Genomic DNA, 18,445 nt, shown 5'->3' on the forward strand with positions numbered 1-18,445 from the left:
TGAGACCCTGCTGTGTCCAGCCTGCGATGCCTTGACATTACTTCCTTGCTTGTTATCCAGGTTTTAAATGGGCTGTTGGATTATTCGAAAGGCTTTCTTTCTTTAGGAGCTCTGTGACATGAGGTCACCGTGTTAGCTTAAGAGCTTGCTGAATTGTTTGAGTACTAAAATACAAACTTATTCTGGTGCGCTAGAAGAATACAGCAAATACTGGAGAGGTGCTCACTGTAAAACATGAATACATACATTCAAGTTGGAGCGATTAAGCCCCCAAATCAACCTGGTTTTCTTGTAGCCAGTGTTTATTTGCTGAAAAAAAGACGCAGCCGATCTCAGCCTGGGGGCCTATTTTGGAAGTTCACCCCGTGGGTCAGGGTTGTGCTTTGAACGCAGGGCCCGTGTACAAGAACAACAAGAAGCAAGCGCTCTTGCAAGTACGCTGCCGCGCTCTGCCCCCACTTCCCATATGGCAGCGCTCGGTTGCGCTGAGCAGCGGGCTGTGAGTAGGAGGCAGCTTTAGGCTGCTTGGCCAGCGCACGCGCGTGCTGCTCAATCAATTGTTCTTCATTCTCCCCACACGAATGGCAGAGGGCCAGATGGAAGCAGGCTTTGGGACAGAGCTGGCTCTTCAACACGGGAGGACCGCTCCGAGTACTACATGTATTTCTGTTTGAAAAATTTGCCGTACTATACAATTAGGACTACATCTATTTAACAGTGAAAATTAACCTAAGTATAGGAAGACATGATTTATTGGGTGCCACTTTTGATATATGGAGAAAAAGTTGGCAAAGAACTGCTCTTTTGGCTCAGATGCTTAAAAAGAGATAAGATCACCCTCTGACCATTTTCTAAATAGGGCTTTATCAAGTATCTGATATTCTCATGCTTGAAGGTTATTTTGCTATTCACATGTATTATTCATCCTTTTGTAAAGAATAAATGCCTTTTCTTAATAAGTAAACAATTAAATATTCCCAATAGGATTTGAAATGTATATCTCATTGACATGAACCGCCGTTCCTGTTGTACGTTATTCATACCCACTAACTTCAGGCACTCAACATAAGAGTATAGCTCTCCACATAATCAGTGGATACAGGTAAATGTCTCAAGAGTGTGATTCAGATCACTTAATTTAGGGAATAATTGCATACGTCCTAGACACCAGTCATTAGGAACCTGCAGACTCTGGTCTAGAATAAGAATTCAAAATTTGGTCTGTTAATCAAGGGAGTGCAAGAAAGAAACATCCTTGACTAGGGAAGCTTCCAGTGGCAAGACCTTCAGTATAGAAAACAAGACGTAATAAAATGAGTAGGATCTATATCTTCCTATAATGCTAACCATACAATAGGTTACAAAAAAAGTAAATGAATTCTTTTACAGGAAAAATATTTTTACAAAAGGAGGAAAAAGAAACTCAGGAAGCATGCAAAGCAAGCCTCTATGTCTTCTTGGGAGTGACTGAAAGGAAGAGACAGAATGGAAATAAGCCCAGCCTTGTGGCTCACAGCTGTTGCTTCCATATTTTCAGGGTTCTGAAGTCTAGTATAAATCTAAGTTACAAAAGAGTTTTGCAGAAAACCCTGCAGAACATAAACAATGTCTATAACATAATATCTTCAAAACCACGTTATTTTCACATTTTTTCAAGAAGTTTTATGCACCCTGCACGTTGCTTTGTGAGGTAGGTGAAAAAGCAGGATGATTGGTCAAGCCTAAGGTTGAATTCATGTACAAATGGGACACAGTCAGTCCATTTTGGCTGCCACGGTATAGTTATTGGGCTTGTTTTCTAAGAAAGACTTGTCCCATTGTTTCTGACTGATTTTCTGCACTGTAACGGATCTGCAGCGCCTACTGTCTTTCTGAGTGTGAATTAGGATGTCTCATGGCATTGTGGATAAGCCATGGCGAGCATTAACGTCACCATAGCCTGAAGATGCCAATAAATGGGAATTGGCACGCTGAGACCAAGCTAGGTGGCATCATGGAATAAATACACTCACTATTCTCTAGGCATTCAACTGGGTAAACAAACAATCACATGAGCAAACATTGCAGAAGACAAGACCACTGCCAGCAAGAGAGGTCCTGTCCCTCAAAAAGATCCTCTTGGATTATTTCTGGCAATAAAGGCTTGGGTTCCTTGGAGTGAAATCCAGCCTCTCTGGATGTCAGTGTGGATTTTACCGACTTCATTTTGGCTATTGTCTTCATGCTGCCAGGTCAACACACACTACTTTGAAATATTTGGGGGCACCTAACATTAAAAAGCTCATTCCTTCACTGTTTTGTTTCCATGAGGGCAAGGGTATTTACTGTTCAACAGCTAAAATCATAAAGTGAAATAGTCTAAGAAAACCAGTACATGTTGAAGTCTGGTTAGGCGCAATTGCAGCTCTCAGTATCATATTACTTCATAATGCCCTGATATTTCACTTCTATTAATACATGAACATTAATCAGAATATTCTGATTAAGTTAGTAGACGAGCCCGATGTAAAAGAAAGGCCTATGTAAAGGAAAAACAAACATACAGAGAGGTCAGGTGGCTGACTGAAGGCCAGAGTAAGTCAGTAGCAGAGCCAAGAATATACCGCTCATACTCCAGGGTGTAGTACACATACCTGATCCCAAATCTATGTCACCTAACAGAGACATTCATTGTAAGCCAAAAATCTTTCACTAGTGACAGTGTTTCAGCCTGATGCAATGAGAAAGGACGGAGCTATTAAATCTCCTACTCCACAAATGCTTTGTGACCTAATAAAATGTTCAGACCACTGTAACAATTATTCTCCAAGCAATAGGGCTAAATTTTAGTAATTTTTCAGTGCTGCTGTTCATGACTGGAATGATTATGTCAACTCCTTTCCTCAGCCCACCGGCTGAGCTTAAGCAAGAATTTTGTTGTTGTACAAATGCATTAAATTCAGACTCAATAAATCAGCAGCTATTATAGTGTCTCTGGACCTGGGCGTTTGGGGACTTTTTTTTTTTTTTTCCCCCAAAGAAAAAAGTACTGGGAGCAATCAGGGTCACGGCAGAGACTGGAAAGTTATAAAGATGAAAACTGTGATCTCATAAAAACACTGGTGCTAGTTGTCATTCCATTGCACCAACAGAAATCTGAAGAAAGAGCACTTAAAAGAGTTTGGTATGGAGCATTAAGAACTTAAAGCGTGGGCACTGTACTGAGATGATGCGAGAGCCCACAGCAAGCTTCATGAGGTACAAATCATTTTAGCAACACTTAGACAGTAAGACATTAAAAATACATACTGCTTTCGTCTACTTTTGATACGGTGACATTTATACAAAAAGGAAACAAAATTAGCAAGTTATTTTTATGTGCCTATCAATTTTAAACTTGAGCTTTCTAGTACAGTTTGACTTAATTTTTAACTATAGAAAAAATTACAATCTCTTTTTTTTTTGCCCTCCTCTAGCCTCCCCCCAAATATATAACCAACCCCCAAAATACCCAATCAATTTAGTTCAGCCTCTTGATGTGTGTATCAAAGCTACTACATATAAATCTCAGCTGAGGAGCCACAGCTGTCAGAAGACTATATGTATCAGAGCTTTAGACTAGGTGCGTCCAAATAGCGAAATAAACCTACCGCAAGTGACAATCCAGAACAGTCATGAGACAAAACATAGACAAGGAGGACATAGAAGGAAGAAATAAAAATTAAAATATCCACACACAAACATCAGTAAAAACCATGGAGAAATGACCTTTTTACAGTAGTACATTCGTTAATGGCTTGCCTTCCCTAGAAGGAATCTAATTCTCCTGGTGGCCCTTGGTCGAGTTGTAGACTCTACTTGAAAAAGTAAGCACTGCCTGCAATGGAAATGGGTTTCAAGACTGAAAACCTAAGCTTACTTTCAACTCTCCTCCCACTTTACCTCAACTAAATTTGCTCATAATGGCTAATATTTCGTAAACAGTTTCTCATTTGAAATACCACGCTAGAAGTTGTGTTCAGGAAAACGGACATTTTGAAGCACAAATCTTCTAGCAGAGACCAAAATTTTGTTCCGCTTTCTGTAATATCTAGCTACCACGTATGACTATTGATCTGACTGAGTCTCTTATGTCAAAAGGATCTTTATGTCAAGCTATATGGGTCTGTAATGATTTGGCACGGATGTGCAGGTCAGCATGAGTACATGTAGGTCAGAAATTCTCTTTGACAAACAAAACCAGACTAAGATGGAAATTATATTTCCAGAGGCTGATACTTCCAATTTACCAAATGCTACTCCCTTTCAAGTTTTGTGTGCCTAGGGAACTAGGATCTTGCAAGATGCCAAGTGCCTATCAACTGCTATTATGTACTCTTAGCTGAAGGCAGCAGGTAATTAGTACTTGCAGGTTCAGGCCTAACAATGACCGAACTAAGCTTTTTGGGGCTTCTTGACAACATTTCAGATCTTTGGTATTTTATGTTGCCCTTTATAATGGCATTAGATTTACATCTTGATGTTCAATTATTTTTTTTTAACATTAAAATTTGCTTCTTTTGAAGAGCTAAAAGGCATTTTTGTTTTTCCCCTTTCTATTTTATGCCAGAGACCCTGAAGCGGTTCAACTCCCTTAACTGAAATATTCTACACTTAGCACTGCATTGAGTTCAGCTAGGTATATTAAAACTTGCACTGACAATTCAAGAATAAACTCTTAAAATAAACAATCAGTCATACTGAAAAAAAAAGAAAAGGAAAAGACAGCTAAGATTTCAGAAATTAGGAATTAAGTTGGTAAAAGCTATTCAATGCCAAGGTCTGAGAATCTGTACACTATCAGACTGCTAAGTATGAATTTAAGGGGCTAATTTAAGTATCCTGTTTTTGAAATCCCAGATAGTGAAGAGGAAGCTCGGCTAGAGAGTTGGTGACGCATCCACTTATTAAAGGTAAAACATTTACTTTTCTCAACTGAGAATCTACCCTCCTTAGGTTTAACTGTGCAAAACAAAACATATTGGTTAAATCCCAAAATACTTGTGCAAAAGTATGTTTAAATAACTATATGGAATATTTCGAATGGAATCATCTTAAAATACCTATCTGTGCAACATTTCAAATTTCAAGCTCTCTTTGTAGACAAGAGATGCATGATTCAGCTTTTTATCAATTTTTCCCATGACAAAGATAGAAATTAAACTCAATATTAATCATATAATGTAATTTTGCATTTAAAATATGTATTTTCCAAGAATCCATGGTCATTTATCCAGGTCCTAATGAATATAATTAAAAACACTTAATAATATATCGTAAATACAACAATGGCCTTACATGATATGGAACAAATTTCACATAAATATCAATCAACAAACTGCACATTATTTGTCCTACAACAAAAAAAATTAGGCTTGTTATCATCGGTAGAACATAACAAACATCTCAAGGGATTTTTCCACAGGCATAATCAAACAGTTCTTCCAACTTATTCTTGGTTCAGTAGCAGGATGTTGGCTAACAGTAGCCCAAGGTAACCCATCAACTGATGATCTGATTTTCCATGCATTGCTGAGGGCGAAATATCTCACAATTACTTAGTATTAATAGTCCAGAACAAAGTCTATAAATCAAATACAGGAAATCTACAAATGCTAAATCAAAGTGCTTAAAAAAAGGGGTTGTTTCACATTCATCATATGGAGAAAACAAAATCAGCATAAATTCTTTTTCAAGGGAGAGCTCAAAATTTCTGCTCTGCTGGTTTTTGAGCTCAGCCTCACTAATCTTCCTAACCTTGGAATAGCTGCATCTACATTAGTGATTTTGTGTACTGATGAGGTTGTTTTCAGGTGTGAATTTGTCTTGTGTTGGCGTCATGCACTCCAGTACACCAGTGTGGCACACGAAGCATCTTTTCTCCAGGTAGATCCAACGCTGAAGCTGTGCACCAGGGCACTGTCTAAAGTGCTCCACTTGTAACGTGGATGCAAGCGTCTCCAGTCATTCGCTCTTTGTGCCTGTGCAGGACTCTGTTAGTTGCAGTAAGACAATCTGGGATGGCTGTAGAGAAATCTGCTTTGTATTGCCTACTAGCATGCAGACAAACGAGTACACCAAGGATAGGCAATTGGTGTGAACTTCATTAGCTGTAAGCATGCAGTGTGTACTTGTGGTCTGAGAACCAAACAGGCAATGTCAGATCAAGCCTCATTCTTTCCTTCATCACTCGCATGATGACAGTGTGCACAGTTGTCACTATAAAATGCTGATACATACAGCTTGAAAGTAATGAATTTTGCCAAGGCTTACTTTATTGGTATAATGTATTGGCTAGGACTATCTAACGAATCAAGGTTTTAGTAGTGGTTACTGCAATCACGACTGGGAGTAAAACAACTGGATCTTCAGTTATTTTCTTGCCATACTGTCTACTGAGCAACAACAACAAAAAGTGTCCTCTTGCCTGATAATGGAAACTGGAAATAGCTCTGATAGCTCTGTACCTTTGAAGCTCATCCATTATTTTCTTCTCCTTATCTGAGCTCTTTCCAGACTCCACTCAGGTGATCCAGTTGCACCTAGTCATCAGACTTGTAAGGCTTCCTCATCCACTCTCCTGATTTTACTCTTCCCCCATCATGTCTGATGTGCCTGGAGAAGCATGCTAACTTGTTCGAGGACTCTTAAGACTGGCTGATGAGCCACATTGGTGGCTGCTCCATCACTGTACAGTACCATCGCCCCACTTGTTCTAGACTGACCATGGGCCTCTTAGCTACTGTGCTCAAGGCTTCTCTTCTTAGATCTTGTTCCCGATCTGCTGGCCATAGTCCTCAGGTTCCCAGCTTTGGCTTGTACTTCTAATGAACCTGCCTTCAGCCCAGCTTTCTTCATATACTAGATTCCAACTTGTGCAAGGAATTGCTCATTCCTGGCTCTGTTTTTATCCTCTCTCTTTGGCTGGATAAGCACTCTTGGACTGCTCTGGCTCAACCTTACCAGGGGTCTTGGAAGCACAGACTTGACCATGCAATATCTTGACAGTTATTGGTTCCTACTGAACAGGTTTTGCAAAGCAGTTCTCTAAAACTCTTCAGTACTTTCTGTTTGAAAAATAACAGCCTTTGCCTTCTTAGCTTAGGAAATCTAGCAACACAGTTGCTAGAGGACAAGTGAATACTTTCTATTAATTTCATAATTCTTTTGCTTATTCTCAACAGTTTTCTCCAGGAAGGACAATATTGTAAGCCTGTTAAAAAAGAACTTTTTTTTTTTTTTTTTCAGGAAACATATTAGTCAAGTCTGTGGCCTTGAGGATTAGGTCGTTCTGCTCCTCTTGCATGAAGCAAATCTGAAGGACAAGATTTTCTGCCCTTATGAAAATGATGCTGCTCAAAGGGCATTATGCTAATCTTTATCTTCCAAGTTATTCAGTTGACTTACAGTTACAAGTATCTCCTGTTATCTTTAATCTCCTCCTCTCTACTACAAAATGAATTCTCCCAACATCGTTGTGTTGAATGCCCCTGTGCTCTTTCTTTTTGGTTGGTTTCCCTTGTTTCTATGCTTCTCATGTTTTTCTCCTGAACTTTTGCTTTTGTGCAAAAAGAGATTTAGAGTTCAGAGCTACTTTAGTTTATCATGTAAGCTCAGAAATACTGCTAGAAAGACATACACTCTAGTAGGTCCTGGTCAAAGTCTTGAAAAAGGACAGTGAAAATCATGCACATTTGCTTCATTTTTTGGGACAACCAAGAGACTCTCAATAAACTTGCCCCTTCCAGCTGAGTCATTATATGCCCACTCATTTTTTTCAGCACAGCAGGGAAATTGGCTGACTGCTTGATAAAGTGATGCCACACCCAGATTCATCTTTTGTGATACCACCGAGAAGATGCTGCCAATCAGTCCCTTCTTCACAGAGTCTCTACTGAAGCAACAAGCAGAACTTTTTGTAGGAACATCAAACAGAAACCTTCAAATGCAACTCAAGAGTTCAAGAAAAGGAGAGGTACTTTACCTGGTCTTTCATGGTTTTCCCTAAATCTTTAACATCTTTCATGTTAATAGCATTCTTCCCTCCCTTTTCCTTTCCCTTCTTCTTGTTCTTCTTTTTGAACAAGCATTTCTTACAGAGACAAAAGCAGCAGGTAAGGATTAATAGGACTGCAACTATGGCTATGGCTATTAAGGCCCAAGGTGGCACTGGAAGAGAAAAAGAAACACACACAAAAAGAAGGTGGTAAATTGTTAGTAGGGTTAAATTTAGAAACAAGCGCGTTTCTCTCACAGCTAAGCCTTTTTCAATGAAAATGCCTTACAGAAATACCTGAAATTCTTTCTTAAATATTCTGTCATCATTTGTATATTTCTCCCAACTGAGCATTTGCACACACAACTCCAATTTAACACATCTATCTATTTACATGCCTGGTGACACATATCAAACTCACTTGCAGCTATTTTGATTAATCAACCATCTGAAAACACTATGTCCAAAATATTTACACAGCGCAAATCTGCAAAACGCTCGGCACATTTAGTCAATTACTTGCTTCTTTCTTTAATCATCTGCCCAACCCACCTGGCATTGTGGCTGAATCGAGTGGAACTGACTGGGAATTTCCCTTTTCCGGCACGGCATTCGATCCAAGCAGTCAGCTTTAATAAACAGCCCTTCTCCTCTGCCCACTGCTGTACTCGACAGACTCGCAGACTCCTTGCAACAGATGCAGGTCAAGGTCACCAGTAAAGACTGACCAAGGACAAAAGACCGTCCAATCCAAGGGCATTTTCCCTATTTGTCATCATGCCCTGACGCTAGCGAAGTTTCAGTACATACCTACATTCTCACCTATACTTTCCTATAAAGAAAAGTGTATGTTCCGTTTATTCCTTCAGTCCAGGATGCTGGACATGGCTGAAGCATGAATAAATAACAGAGAACACTTACTATGATAAAATGGTCTTGTTAAAGATCAGAATTTTTGAAAAGAAAAAAAAAAAAGAATTAAGATGACACTTAAACACAAGTACTCCAGAAGGGAATTATCTTCATACAACTCAGCTTTAATGACCACTGATCCCCACATTTAACCAGAACATCTGACAAAACTTTCAATCTTGTAAACTGTCCTTTTCTAAAAATCTTGAAATGCACTCAGTCTATTAGGTCTGCACGATGCTCTCTCAGTACATCACCTAAAGGTCTCTAATATGATACAGAGCAAAACCGAAGAGTGAATCAAATTTGACATGTTGACGTCAGTGAATCACAGAAGGGAATGGACAGTATAAATAGAGAAAATTAATTGCTTAAAGGAGCTAAGCAGAGTGTAAAGCATGGTCACAGGAACTTCCACTACAAATTACTGTTCAGGAAGAGGACAAAGCACCTACACCTTCCTTACTTTAAATTTAATCACCATATTTCTAACTTTTATTCAAATGTCCTTGGTGACAGATACAAAAATAATGCAGCAGAATAGCCAAACAATAATTTCTGTAATACTTTTGTGTCTCCAAATGTTCATTAAATGCAGCTGCTATAAAAGGGAAGCTGTACCATATGTAGAACAAATGAGAACTGATTACTAAACAAATGGATGTTAAAAGATAAACAGTGAACAGATTAACAGCTGTTTACGGCATGTATTTTATGGAGTCAGCAGCAGCAGTCCTGCAGTTAAAGTTGCATTAGATCTGCACTTATCACAACTTAAAATCTGTATTTCGTGCATTAACGATTCCATTTCGTCTCCAAATATGGTGTGGTAAACCTCTGTAGCACAACTGACTCTCCTACAAATTTTTAATTTGTTTTCATCCAGTGTTCACCAATGTAAAACCACTGCCTTTCACAGGCAATGTGTGTTCTTCTCAAATTCTAAACTTCATGCGCGTACTTGGTCTGTTAGACATTTAGCATCTTAAATGGTATTTACATAACACTGTACTTTATATCTGAGCTAATCTACAGGAGTTATGTCAATATGAAATGAATGTTTTGCCCAAATTTGTCAGCTATTTGTTTTGGTGCCTTGTCAGCAGTGCTTGAAGCATGATGCCAGTGAATATGGGGAGCAACAAGAATATGGGATGGGATTCTGACAGCAGGATGGCACTGTGGGAGGAAAGAGAGGAGGGACACATCAAATGCGGGTAAGCTGGGAGAACCAAGGAATTGAGGAGACAGGGAATGTGGGCGTTAATAGGATATATGCGTCCTACAGATGAAAAAGCTTGTGTAGGTAGTGAAGTCAGGTGCCTTTGTGCTGAAACTGTTGTGTAAAGTGGTATTCTGGCACTGCTGCCTCGATTCTCTGGAGCATGAACAATGCAGGGTGCCTTGGGGAGCATTTGAAACACTTGCAGATACCTCAGCTTTTTTTTTCATAATGCATTGTCTGCTCTCATCTGTTTGTAATTTAATTTCACCCAATAGCTCTTGTGGTACAATTAAATGATCATCAAATTAATATCTGAAACACCAAGAATTATGCAGAATTCCATATTTACCTCTTCAAAGAAAAAAGGTTTCCTTTTTTTATTAAAGATGGCATAAGCAATAAAGGAAAAAAAGGAGGTAACACAAAATCTGGACATTTACAAAACAACTTCAACATTCAAGTCTGAAAAAGCAAAAAGAAATGGATTTTTTTCTCAATAAAAGTGTACTACCTCTGTCAAGGAGATGGCTCATCTGAACACTGCCATTGACGGGGATTGCCCAATCAAACATTGCTGGCAGTGGATGTACATGTTAAATTTAAGACAAGTGAAACATACAGTTATCACTGGCTTTGAAGTTATGTTTGTTTCCTTTCAAAAGCATTATTGAAATAATTTTAAATGTTAATCATTTTACATAATTCAGGTAAGCTTTGCTAAAATTACTAAAGACTTTGAGGGTTTTCATGTCTGTGCTCCCTGAGTCATGACACTGCCAGAGCAGCTTGAATTCCACAAAAAGATAAGTTTCTGAAAATTGGTTTTCTATAAAGTTGTCTCAAGGTGGACAGGCCAGAATGAAACGACCGAAGTAACCAGCCACATTGGAAGACTTGAGTCTACAACCTTTACCTTTTCAGGCTTTTTACCAACTGCGAATAACATCTACAAAAACCTTATTGACAGTATATGAACTTTATTGGTTTTGCACAGTGGCTTACTTTGGATATTCATACTGGTTAACTCCAGTTGGACTTTTCCTACACATACGCAAGATTTTCAAATAACTTCATTTTTCTACTGTTTAAATGGACAACAGTTTGGAGACCACCTCCATCTATATTAAAGCAATTTGATCAGGTTTAGTAGCACGGTTTGAAATCTCAGGAGGTCTTCAGACATGATCCATTGAACAAAAGACCTCTCTGGCAGACAAAGGAGGGTGGGTGACATGAAAAAAACAGATCCTGACCAAGCGATCGAGGTGTTAAGAGAGCCAGAACCTTCTTGTACAACTTGTCTTACCCAGTGCCTGCACAAGGGGGTGCTTTGAAACAAGCAATACTTCCCTATGCGATCAAGGAAAAGCTATTGGTTTAAGGATAATTAATAAGTGTGTAAACTTTCTGGTATTTCAGTGCTATTTTCTTTGTTCTGCTCCTGTGGGCAAATACAGAATACTTATTTTGAAGAAGCTCTCATGAATCACTACATGATTCTGTGATTCTACAAGGCTCTTAAAGACAAATCTATAGGAGGGGATCTGCTGAGTAGCACAGTTAGTAAATCAGGTCTTGAATTAGTCTTGTTGATCCAATCCAAACAGGGTACGCTCTAGGACTTGACTCAGAAATGTAGGAATGAAGCCGATAGTAAGAGGAGGGTGCAGAGAAAATGAAACGCACGGCTTACTCCTCAGCAATAGCAGGGCACTGCGAAGAGTAAGCTCTAGGACTGTGTTGATAATGGAGGCATTTTGGGTACTGATTTTGCATCCTTCACCCATGCTGAACATCAGTCAGACATGGATGCAGCTAAAGGAGCTGTGAGCTTTTGCATCCCTCTCTGTTGCTCCCTACCAGTAATGCCAGACAGGGTTGTGTGCACACTGTGGGTCATTTGATGCATTTGTAGCATTTCACAAATACAGCAGCTGTGGTGCACTCATATTATCATTTTACTTTGGGCTTAGGAATGCATTTATGAAGCAGATCTCCAGACCATACTCATATACTACACTTGGACTCATGTCATGCAGTGATCTGGGAGAGCACGATGGACCGAATGGGAATATACACTCTGAAAGCTCACCTAATGGTGCCCCAACTGAAATGGCACTTGGCCCATGGAAGCAAACCTAAACTGAAGCGCTACCCCCACAAAGTTTGCAGGATGGGGCTGGGTCCTCAGGACCGACTGCTTCACTCCACTGATTGGCTTCTACTATGCTACACTAAATAGAGCATGTGTCCCAACCTGTCATTAAATCTTGTTGCACCGAATATGCTAGATTCAAAGGAAAAGATCAGCTACAAATTATGCCCTTTATATAAAGATATCCTTACTTGGCTTTACACAAAATGCTTGGAGAGGTACAGGCCTTGGGTCTAAAACTGACATCCCAGTCAGATGATCTAAAATTATCAAATGCCTCGGAGGACATTTGACTCCAGAGGAAAGACAGTAAGAGGGAACTCACAAAACATGTAACAGCATCAAAGTGCTACAGTCTGTAAAAGAATAAAATCCTTCATCCTAATAATTTTTTTTCCTTTCTGTATGCAATGTCAGAGGAAACTTTATTAACTTAGAACCCAAAGAGAGGGAAGGTCAAGGAAGAACTGAAGAGAGGAGCTGAATTAAAAAGTGAAGACTTCCATACCAAAAATGCTGTCCACTGACAACACCCAATTAAGCAATTAAGCAGCCCCATTTAAAATGTGACAGTAAAGGACTATCAGATGATGGCAGCTTCCGTATTATCCTGCAAAGGAGGCCCATGGCATGTCGGAATTGATAAATAAATATTAATAATCTATGTTTCAGAGGGGGCATGATACTTAACAGGAAGCTGCAACTGCCAAGTAGTTGTATGTGAAGACGTGAAGCACATTGCATTAATCTAAAGCTCTGGTAGCTTGAACATGAGAGCACTGACAGTTTTCATTTACTAAGCCATAGTTTTATCTTAGTTTTTTGCACTCAGTTTCTAATCAGAAAGCAAAACCCAAATGTAGCCACATTCAGACTTTCTGTATAGAAACTCCCCAGGGGCCGCGTTCTGGGAATCAATTTGACTTTCATTAGAAGTTACTTAAAGAAAAAGAAAATGTAGTGAGAGCAAGGAGCCAGGTAATAGATACCACTATTCACAGCAGAAGGAATACAAAGGTGATCAATACAAAGAAGAGGAAATGCTGATACACGGTAAAATGACTTGTAAAAGAGGAAGAGAAAACCTGCAGATACATACAAATACCAATGATTTAAATACTAGCCTTCAGGCTTCTACAGCTACATTTCTACCCCAAACACTCTTATGTATGATCTCTTGCTTTAATAGCATGTTTGCAAAACATAATTTTCACTTTCTTAGATTTATCACCGATTTTTTTATGTGATTCAAGTTAATGAGTCTCCCTTTGACCCATCACTTCTGACCTAGAAGGAACCATTACATATCTTAACAAATGCTCTCATGCTGACATTCTCCCCCCTTTATTTTTTGAGCATGTGCAGTTGCTTAAGACTATCTACATTAATAGTTCGTGGAAGTTACTGAAGCTTTCACTGAGCTAAGAGATGTGTGTTTTGACAGTGAAAGTTCCCCACATGCAAAACAGTCTGTGGAAGTGCACTGATCAGATGGGCTTCGCTCAGTGAATAGACTCCTGCTTGTAGCTTTTTCATTAGACATTATCATGCAAAATTATGCAAACTTCGTATGACTGAACATTCTAGTCTTTGCAAATAAACTGACATTGAATTTAGCAGTAATGTTAAATATAGCTACAAATTTAGCCAAGGTGCTTGGGCTGCTTGAGAACCTGATGTGCCTATTGTATGAGCTCAAAGCTGGAAGTCGAAATGCATAAAATGACTAAAATATTTCCCTGAAGGTGATCTCACCTACTATTGGAATTTGCAGGTCATTTATGTTTATTATTGTTGGTATTAATTCACCTTTAGGGCATGTGATAGGTTTTCTGTCACGATAAAACACAGCTACCCAACAGTGCATCTCCTTTCTGCAGAGCAGAACTATTTCTGGCTCTGTTGCTCTCTCTCTCTCCTCTCCCATGCACTTTGCTCCCTCTCTCGCCCAGGTCCTCACTGTTCAGTCTCATCAGCCCCTCTGCCCCTTGCCTCTTGCGACACATGGCTAACAAAACAAGTCAGGGGAGTTTCCAGGTGAGATGGGATAGTGAGGCAGCCAGAGCGAGGAAGCAAAGCTGCCGAGATGTCTCCTTGAAGGGAGTACCTGAGAGATCACAAAGGCCTTCAAGCTCGAATGTCAGGTTTCATCTACATAAACACTAAAATTAAAATAGGTCCTCTGTTAACCTGCCTGTTCCCCCTGAATCAAAATAAACCAAACATGAGCAAAAGAGTTAACACAGATCTCCCCTCTGTCAGCTGTGTGATCGGGGCTGTGTGTGATCCCCTCTGTCACTGCTGATCGGGGCTGCTCACTTGGGCTCGCTTTCAGCTCAGCCACCATTGCACAGCCTCCTTGGTGGCCACGTGAGTTCTTGGGAAGGTCCCTCCTGTGGTCTCTGGTGCCTGGCTGCCCTTCCCAGCAGTGCCGTGCTTCTGCGGGGCTGCCTGCTCTCCTCTCACCCTCTCACAGATCCCAGCCCTCCTGCCTGCTCCTGCCTCCCCCTTCCTCCAGCAAATACAGCCATTTCTTCCATTGCCCTCCATGAAAGGATGATATTCCCTCACTTGGCAGGCAACGGCCTAGAGAAGGAACCAGCAGCTCAGCTCCCTGCTGCACAGCATGTCCCTCGTGAAGAACTGCAACGCTGGCCAGCGTGGCGAATAAAACAGACTCTCCTTTCCGGCAAAACCTCTAAGAGGTCACTTACTGCAGAAAGCAGAGTAGGAAAATGAAAGGCTTTGGTGGAAGATGCTTTCTAATCAAGTAAATAATATTTTTAGACTGATGCTTCCTATCAGCTCATATATCTGCTGCCATAAAGCTTTTAAAATAAAATAAATGAATTCAGGCTCTAGATAATTGCCAGAGAGAGCACTGGGCACACTGAGCAGCTGGGGAAGATGAAGAAAGCTGGAGCCTCCAAGCAGACCTGGAAGCCAGACAGGTTTGCTGAAGGCTTTCCAAAAACTGTATGTACCAATACCAGCTGAGGCCATATACTTTCCTGAGAAGGGACAAAACAACCCATGGGGCTAATACTCAACTCTGATGAACAAATCTGTAGAAGCTTGAGATGACTGCTTTCCATCATGTGGACAATTGTATTTTATGGTTAAAACACATTTCACTTTTCCTGTGACATATACAATATGTTGGACTTAAAACTTCAATTGATAGTCTGAAGGAAAAAAAGCACTAAAAAAAAAAGTCATGACACTGCCTCTGACTTGGAACTGGAATTTTCGGAGGGACAAAATACTCTAGTCATATCAATCCTGGGACTCAGAAATGAAGAGAATAAGAATCAAAAGTAATGTAATTGATGGGAAAAAATCAATTATGCCTATGTATATTTGATTTTCTTAGCAGATATCATTCATCGTATGCAATGAACACTGGTTTTTGTTTTATCTTCCTTCTCAGTTTTTTGAACACTTGGGAATGTATTTGTGTCACATTTTCAAGGTTTGCCACGCAAATATGAGGACCAGGGTTGTATTTCAATTTTCAAAACAGGAATCAACATTTCTTGCACACCAGAATTAGTCATGCATAGCACATGCTGAATGTTGTAAGTTTCAAAACTAGGCAAAAAACTCCACTGCCAAGGAAGGAAAAGCTAATTTGCCACATTTTTTAATAAAATACGATGCAGGGGTACAGTCCTTTAAAAAGAGGAACCGAATTGTGATTTCTGACAAGATGAACTTATAGAAACTATATCTGTCTGTAAGCCAATGGTCTGTTAACATATACAAACTTAACACAGGATGCTATTACAAGATGGCTTAGGGTTTAAAGGAGAACAGCTACTACTAAAAGGATTAACAACAATTGCAGTATTACACTAAGTTCCCACTGAAAGTAATAACCAGTTTTATTCCTTCCTGAAATTTAATATTCATTTAGAAGGTCTCAAATAAAAATGGCTCATACATAGCACTTTTCATCAGTAGATCACAAAGTGTCTTAGGAGGTCGGTAATAATACCTGAACTGCAGAGATGCAGACATTAATACATAGAGACTAAAATGACTTCGGTTAGCGTCACAAGACACCATGGGAGCATTGGTCTACATTAGTGACTGGTGCAGTGCACAGGAAACAACAGGGGCTTCATTTGCTGTGAGCATGTTTCCAGGACCACAAGTCCCCGCTATGTCTTTGCCAGCAGCAAGGTCCACGTAAGCTGCAGGTCCTAGGCATGCACCCCGCCAGTGTAGGGAGCTAAGGGCTGGAGGATGCCATGTGCATGTTGCTAGCAAGTGCACCAGATAGCAGCCTGGGGTGTAGCGTCAACCTCAGATCCCACCCGAGGAAGCCCCTCAAGCACCACCCTGGTGTGTGTACACACTGCGTAGCTCCAAGTACTATAGAGGCAACACAAACACACCCAGAAGGAACCCCTCCAGCACACTAAATCACTAGCGTCGAGCACCCTGTGTGACACCAGAGCCAAGTGTGCATTAGAGGTGTCCTGGGTCCCAGCGCTAGGACCCTCAAGGCTGTAATCTTTCTGACACATCTCACTGGCATCTCAGCTACTACAGCACCAGGAGCCTCACTCAGCCCGTAGGGCACCTCCTTCACTCCGCTTCTTCCCATGCAGTGAGTCAGAGGACCGCTTCCAGATTTTCTGCATGGCCATCTCCTACAAAACAGTGATGCTGCTGAAAAGGACTGAAATAGTGCACTTCCTACCCTGGTGTAGAACAGTTACTGTCAGCAGGGTAATTACTGTCCCACAGAGAGCGTAATGACATGCCGTGCTCTGAAAATGTTCCAGGCTTGAAGAGTGTTTGGGACCTTAAAACTTAATTTTGTTTATCCCCATAGAGCTGTAGCATAAACAAAGAGACTTAAGTTTCATTTGTCATGATGTGCTACTTTGGTAATAACTTTTCACTACTTCTTTAAAGCTTTAAAAATGATCTTTTATTTTTCCCTGACTCCTGCCATTTTATTATCCAGACAGCAATATTGTATCTGGAGTCCGTACACTCAGACAAATCACTGAAGTATGGGATAGCACAAAGTAAATAGAATTTACTCCTCATACATACCAAACTAATGAACTTACCCATTGAAACAATCCTCCTGTTCCTCAGCCTTGCTGCCTGTTCAGATTTTCATTTGCCACCTTATTAAAATTTTTGGTGAAATTCTCGGTGAAATTTACTATGTCCATGTGAAATAAGACCAAATGTCAAAATGTAAAGTATTTCTAACTTGTAGATAATCAAATCACTTTGTAAAAAGTATGACACCATTTCCCTTAGGACTTGATCTTTTGCCTCTATCCATTACACAGCCTGGTAGAGCCATATTATTGACTTTGAACGGATACTAAGCAGGTTCATACATCTGCTTTTATCTATCCCTTGAAAAGGCCTGGGATGAACCTGTTTTTCCCCCTCTGATAGGTAAGATGAAGACAGGTTAAAAAGACTCATCTACAGCATTGAACATACTAAATATATATATATGCATTTTATATATATATGCATTTTATATATATATGTGCGTTTTATATATATGCATTGTATCTTCCATCCACTTATTCGAGAAATGTGTACTCTGCAGTTAAGAATCATGGGAACAATTCATTGCTAAAACTAATTAATACTTTCAGACATAAAAGCCTTTGTTTGTGTTTCTTATTTTTTTTAATTGCTTCAACAGGAAAGCATTTGCATACTTAAATATGGTAAGCAGTGAGAAAGGCTAATTTCTAATAGGTTCAGGAACTTTTTCATATGTTCAATGTCCAGAATGATTAAAAAAAAAAAATTGCATAGCTGTAGTAGTGATAAATTGATTATAAAAACCATCAAGGAGTAAACAAAACCAATCTCTTTCTTCCAGCTAGAATGAAAGCTTTTAAAAAAATATATCTTTTTACTGTATGTTAGGCCAATTACGGTACACAGACAGTAACTGCTTATATGAGAAACGATGTTTCTTTCTGTGACAGGAATGTATCTGTAAAAGCATATTTCTTTTGCTGGGCAATAGTGTATACCCAGTGAAATCAACTGAATATCTGCATTTCTTGATTTTAAATCTACAGATAAAACTCTGAACAAGATTCTTTCATTAAATATTATCATTATTAATAGACACTCATTTGTG

The 18,445-nt window shown here is 39.7% G+C and overlaps 1 protein-coding gene across 2 annotated transcripts in view; it reads right to left on the reverse strand.

The window, feature by feature from the left end:
* SYT1 (synaptotagmin I) overlaps window positions 1–18,445 on the reverse strand; it is a 131,372-nt gene that overhangs the window by 88,268 nt on the left and 24,659 nt on the right. For both annotated transcript variants that reach the window (XM_009892463.1, XM_009892464.1), the window contains exon 2: window positions 8,003–8,187. In XM_009892463.1, the coding sequence (XP_009890765.1) occupies window positions 8,003–8,187 (185 nt within the window). The remainder of the gene's footprint in view (window positions 1–8,002; window positions 8,188–18,445) is intronic.

The sequence above is a fragment of the Charadrius vociferus genome, unplaced genomic scaffold, assembly GCF_000708025.1.
Source record: "Charadrius vociferus isolate BGI_N301 unplaced genomic scaffold, ASM70802v2 scaffold839, whole genome shotgun sequence".
NCBI classification, from domain to species: domain Eukaryota; kingdom Metazoa; phylum Chordata; class Aves; order Charadriiformes; family Charadriidae; genus Charadrius; species Charadrius vociferus.